The sequence below is a fragment of the Sinocyclocheilus rhinocerous genome, unplaced genomic scaffold (genome assembly GCF_001515625.1).
Source record: "Sinocyclocheilus rhinocerous isolate Xijiao unplaced genomic scaffold, SAMN03320098_v1.1 scaffold1294, whole genome shotgun sequence".
Lineage (NCBI taxonomy): Eukaryota > Metazoa > Chordata > Actinopteri > Cypriniformes > Cyprinidae > Sinocyclocheilus > Sinocyclocheilus rhinocerous.
Genome location: NW_015656157.1, coordinates 1,475,300 through 1,481,619, shown reverse-complemented (window position 1 = coordinate 1,481,619; position 6,320 = coordinate 1,475,300). Strand labels below are relative to the sequence as shown.

The 6,320-nt window shown below is 36.3% G+C and overlaps 1 protein-coding gene across 4 annotated transcripts in view; it reads right to left on the bottom strand.

The window, feature by feature from the left end:
* LOC107719577 (leucine-rich repeat and immunoglobulin-like domain-containing nogo receptor-interacting protein 3) overlaps nucleotides 1-5,325 on the bottom strand; it is a 37,642-nt gene extending 32,317 nt beyond the window's left edge. Inside the window, exons 1-2 of one of the 4 annotated variants that reach the window (XR_001637526.1) lie at nucleotides 5,106-5,183; nucleotides 4,554-4,764 (exon numbers count right to left, since the gene is read on the bottom strand). Coding sequence is in view for 1 of the 4 variants with exons in the window: in XM_016527031.1 (XP_016382517.1) it covers nucleotides 5,106-5,193 (88 nt within the window). In the remaining 3 variants the exon portion in view is untranslated. The other 3 variants (XM_016527031.1, XM_016527034.1, XM_016527032.1) reach the window with 3 other exon arrangements.
* Nucleotides 5,326-6,320: the final 995 nt, after the last annotated feature.

The window sequence follows — 6,320 nt, the reverse complement described above, 5'->3', positions numbered from 1 at the left end:
GGGGGGGGGTATAATTTGTCTATGTGTTTTGTTTTTCCATTTTATTTAGTTATTTTAGTCCTTAAAATTAAACAAAAATCAGAAATGTTGCAACAAGCTAAAATAAGTTTACATTTTATTTTTATTTCAATGTTTATTTCAAGCAATGAAAATGTTTTTAGGCACTGTGCGTTCATGAGCTACAGTGGTGTGATAAAGTGTTGGCCCCCTTCCTGATTTCTTATTTTTTTGCGGGGCCAACACTTTTTCACACCACTGTAAATTTATTTGTATTTTTTTTCAACGACTTCAGTTGTTCACAAAACTGGTCGGAATGATTCATTTATGAATCATTATGAATAAAGTAATAATATTTTGAGAATAAATTGAAAAGTGTCAGGTTGAAAAAATAGTAATACATTGAGAATAAAATGTTAAAAAAATATGAAAATAAAAAGAAGTAAATTAAATTAAATACTCAAATAACTCAATCAGGCTGTACAAGTATTTTGTCTTATTTTACAGTTAAAATATCTACAAGAAAAACACTTACACAATCTATAAAATGTTTTACTATCTTGTGCGGTGTCACTATCATGTTATGGATTTTTAGATATTTTAAATGGAAAAATAAGTATAAAAAAGTTAAAGACTAAAGTCTCATTTAGTAATTTTTGCAGTGAAGCTGTTAACAGCTCACTTGAGGTGATGATCAATGGGGCAGACGTGGCCTAATGGTTAGAGTTGGACAAAGGACACCATACTTGGCTACACATCACGTCACTCAGATAGCAATTTAAATTGGGTCTGTTCTTCACACAAAATTATCATATTCATCAGATTTGAAATATTATGAATGAGTCATATGGACTACTTTTGTGGAGCTTTGTGTCATTTTTGAAGCTTGAAAGCTTTAGTCCCCATTCATTGTAACTGCATGGAAAAGAGCAACCACAACATTCTTCAGAACTTCTTCTGTGCTACTCGGGTTTGGAACGACATGAGGATGAGTAAATGAGTGAGAAATTATGAACTAATCCTTTAATCTGGAGGCTGAGTTTGCAGGCCTCACATACGGTGATATTTGACTAGCACTTTATATGCAAACCACAAACATAACATACTCGTCATATGTGCTGAATGTCAAATCTCTTGTTTTGTTGTACTCCATCGGGAGCTTCAGATATGCAAAATAAAGCCTTGTTCCGAGGCAATGAATAAAACATGAACGATTGGCTTAAAACGGCTTTTGTCCCCTTTTCATGATGTTTTAAAGTGTCCAATTACTGTACTTTGGCTTGGAGGAGGCCCAGTCCTGCGATGATACAGAGGGATCTCAAGCTAGATCATTAAAGGGTTAGTTCACCCAAAAATGAAAATTCTGTCATTAATTACTCATCCTCATGTCGTTTCAAACCCGTAAGACCTTCGTTCATCTTCAGAACACAAATTAAGATATTTTTGATGGAATCTGAGAGCTCTCTGACCCTCCCATAGACAGCAATGTAATTACCACGATCAACGTCCAGAAACGTAGCAAGGAGATCTGTAAAATAATCCATGTGACATCAGTGGTTCATCTGCAATTATATGAAGCTACGAAAAGCCTTTTTGTACACAAAGAAAAAAAAATAACGACTTTATTCAACAATTCGTCTCCTCCACATCACCCTGTAGCGCCATTTTGGAGAATATCCGCTGGGTGTAAACAGCGTATGCTGTTCGGTGTCAGCTGCGTCACGCCGGATCTGTTTCCTACGTTGTTGTAATTTGATGATCAGTTTGTCTAGGTGAAAGCACCTTCCACACGTGATTCTGCTGTGCAGGAGAGCAACAGATGTGTCTCTCTTCTGCTGATTTGCTGAGAAAGATGTTGTCTCTTAAAAGGAAAAAGAAAAGAAAACATTTTCAGAGAATAAAAAAAGAGAGGATTGAGAGGATGCTGTAAATTTGAGGTTAGGTGTGTTTGCATGCATGTATATTGCAGGCAAGCTGTGTGACTTCATAATGCACAATATTTTGGTTTGTGTGTAGTAGTGCTAGCTAGTGCTAGGTGATATGCATAAGATATTTATTCATTCATTCATTTATTATATATATATATATATATATATATATATATATATATATAAAATATAAAATTTAAATTTAAAAAAATATATTTAAAAATAAAAATATAAAACAAAAATAAATCTTTAAAATAAAAATTGAAAATAAATCATATACAATAATGAAAACAAAGAAATAAACTTTTAAGAAAGTAAATAGGTCCATTCTGATTCCATGTCGACTCTCATTTCTAAAATGAGATTCTAGCATTAAATATAAGACAGATCAACTATATAAACAAGCTTAAGATACAATTTAAAACCGAACGTTCCTTGTTCTTCTCATAAGCTGGACTGATTAAAGTGGGCAGGATGGAGATTATTCTTTCCCAGCTGTAAGCCTGATCTTTATTGTCTGTACTGATCTGAACACAAGAGCCGTTATGTCTTTTCCTCCTCTTCCACTGCCCACATGTGGAGTGATCCTCTCTGCTCATCATCCTTTCATCAGGAGCTCTTCATATCTTACTGTTGTCATGAAGGCAATGATGAAATCTTATTCTGCTGATTCAATAAAGACTGTGATTGTCACTTACAGTAAGTGGGGGCTGAAGAACCCATTTCAATGATGCCCTCAAGACCAGCAACGTCAAAATTAAATTGGCTCACATCTGTTTTATTGCCATCAAAATTTGCATTCAATATGGTTTTGATGTGTGACCTTTAAGCATATAATTAATTCCGGAATAGTTGGTGAAAAACAGTAAATCTACCGACAAGTTCTCCAGATGGGAATAAGGACACATGGTGCAATCAAGTCATGTCAGAAAGATTGTATTTATGAGCTGAATGCACACGAACATCACCACAATATAGTAATTATCCAGAGTTTCCCAGTTGGGAACGTTTCAGTGAGAAAACATGGCAGACACAGTGGATGCAGCATCTGTAGTTAGCTGTAAATTTGTTAATGCATGAACATCTTTTTTTTTCACATTCACAGTGAAAACAATAATGAGATAATATTGTTCGAAATATGATTCAGTTTACAGCCCCTTCATAAATTTAATAAAAACAAAGCAAAAACAGACCTAATGCACGTTATTCATTATTTTGTAGAAGAGGTATTTTTGGTAGAAAACCTGATGTCATAATTATGATATCCTAATTCGTAAATACGAACTTCCCAGGAGGACTTGAACGTTGTTAATAGTGCAAATTCATGTTGCACATGTACATTGTAGTACAAAAGAATTAAAGATAAAGGAAAAATTCTAACGAAAACGGTCATTATTGACTCACACTAAATTAGTTCCAAATTAGAATTTTTTGAGTGACCAAAGTTGCTTGACTTGACTCATCAACAACTTTGAGTCTTTTAAAGGCAGTTTTATGTGAAGAACAGACCCAAATTTCTGACACTACTCACTGATATTCAAATTGGCATATCATTTTTGGTTGCGACACATGCGAACCAGTAAGGTTTGGCATCAAGGATGTTAAATCTTTCATGATGCCTTGGCGTGCTATTTTTGAATCTGACAACGAACGTAAAATTTCAAAGAATTCTTTAGTGAACATTGACTTGAATTTCGATCCTCAAAACATGTTACTTTATTTTTTTCAATTCACCGCCCTGCCTTGCTTTTTTTTTTTTATCGCAAAAACACATTCTGTGTGAATCAACTCTTGTGGCTTTTGTCCTGTTTGAACAGATGTGGTCACTATCAACTTGTCTCTCAATTTCAACTTAGTTGAACTTTGCATCTTTGCAAAAACTGCATCTGTAGAAGTGTTAAGCTTCACTTCACTGCCCTGCATCATGTGTTTTTAAATGCAAAAACATTCTGTATGAATAAAACCTTGTTTTTTTGTCCTTTTTGGACCGATGGGATTACTACAAAGTTGCTGTTTGAAAACGACCTGCATACCGAATCTTCAAAACATCTCCTACCGTCCAATTCCATGAAAAACAGCAATCATACGGGTTAAGAAGCAGCACGAGAGCAAGTAAGAGATGACAAAATCTCATTTTTTAGTTGAATGATCCCTTTAAAACCACTTTGAGAGGACGTCCACTGAAGACAGACCAGCGGTATTTAAATGATGAGTGCTCATTGTTTGCATGCATGAACACCGCAGTGGTAATTAAACTCTTGTTAGTGGGCATATGCAGCATTGTTGCATTACATCGGATATAAATGCTTTTGAAGCTCCCATCGGATATAAATGCTTTTGAAGCTCTTAAAGCAATAGGAACTGACTGAAATTAACAGTACTGTATCTGCCGAGTCCATGTCAAACCAACAGAAAAGATGACAAGTTACAGGTCTGACTTCCCCAATCCTATATTTAAACCCGAATTGCAGGTGGGAAACTGCCAATTTGCCACGCTAATCGGCCACTTTTCTGGAGAAGATGAAAGGGCTCACCCAGGGCTAGAACTTGACAGGTGGTACGTCCACATCAGCCAGCCTTGTCAGCTCGGCGTACGCGTCTACTCTGTTTCGGCTGTCTATCCTCTCAGCTTCTGCGTGTGGGCTGTGCACAGCTGCTCGGGTTGAGTCGCCCAATTAAGCCTGCAGATACTCCTGGCTGCAGCATCGGCTTCCAAGATCCCAACCGGATCGTCCCTCTTCCCACCGTTGGATCGTTCTTTTGTTTTCTATTGTCACCAGCCAGTAGTCATCAGGTTCTCCATACACATTGTCCCAGTGACAGGAGGGATGATGTGTGGCTTTCCGCACAAGTGTGTGAGGGAAAAGAGAGAGCGTGTGTGAGCGTATCAGGCGGGATGAGTCGTACTCTGTGAAGCGGTGATATGAGAGCGAGCCTGCCTCTCTTCTACTCTCCACTACGGCTGTATGGCTTCAAAACTCACACTGCCAGCTAACTGATTGCTTAGGGAGCGTCTCGAAAGTGCAAACTGACTCAAAACAATCAAGAGTCATCCACTAGAAACCGATCCACTTGGTGTCCCTGAGGTGATACCTAAAGGACTCAGTGGCTCTTGCAAAAAGTTCCATGGGAATTGACTTGTGTATTGGTTAGTTGCGTTTGTAATATTTTCATACTTACCGCTGACTTTACAATCCAGTCCCTTACTGAAAGCTCTCCATGTCCACGAGGGGTTGAATACTCTGCAAAGACCAGCAGCTGGAATCATATAATTTTAGCAGACATGTGACATCTTAATGCGCAATCCTTTTATGTCTTGTCCTGTTTTCAATTCTCCTGTTTTCCTCCAGAATCCCTCAGCAGGAAGTTAGTGGATGCTGACTGAAAGAGAGAGAGATAATATTTTATCAGTGTTGAGTGGTAGCTTATGGAAGCCCATTTAGCATCATAAAAAAGGGGAAAAACATGCTTTGGTAAATTAAAATGACAAAAAGTAGTGAGATATTACATTATAATTTAGGAAAAATGGATCTGACGCTGACGCCTGCCATACTGCAAACTCAGGAAGACACTGATCTGCAATCAGTACAAACATTTCACTGATACTAAAAAGTCAAGAGCACAAAAGCTACAGCTGCAACATAAGAGAGCATAATAACCTGAGGAAACCCAGTCTGTACATCTGGAGTCGTTTGACCTGACCAGGTGTTATTGTATTAATGTCCAAATAAAATAAAAATTAAGAAAAAAAGAAAAAAAAAAAAAAAAAAAACAATTGACAACAAAAGATGAAATCATAAAGTCATAACTATAGCAAAAAATCTCAATCTCATTGTCATTTTGACTTGGTACGTGATCATTTCATTTTTTTTATCTCATAAGTATGACATAGTATCTCAGTGTTGATTTTTCTTTTGACTTAGTATGTCATTTTTATTTTTTATCCCATGATTATGACTTAGTATCTCAGTTTCGACTTACCTCATAATTACTACTAAGTATGTCATAATTTAGACTTCTTAATCTCATGATTATGATGCAGTACCTCAGATTTGACTTCTCATAATTTTGACTTAGTATGTCAATTTAGATGTTTTTATCTCATGATTATGATGCAGTATGTCCGTTTTGACTTTCAATTCAAGTTTATTTTTATAGCGCTTTTCATGATACAAATCGTTGCAAACCAGCTTTACAGAAAAATACGTTTCTACAATATATTTAGTAGTAGCTTGTCAGTGGTGACTGTCAAACTGATGTACATATGGCAGAAATGTACGGTAAAATTCAGTTAATGACAGAATTAATAATGTAATCAAACAGACGATGAACACTACTAACAGCAATGATTATATGTTGCAATCAAACTTGCAGCAAAATTTGGCATGAGTATGG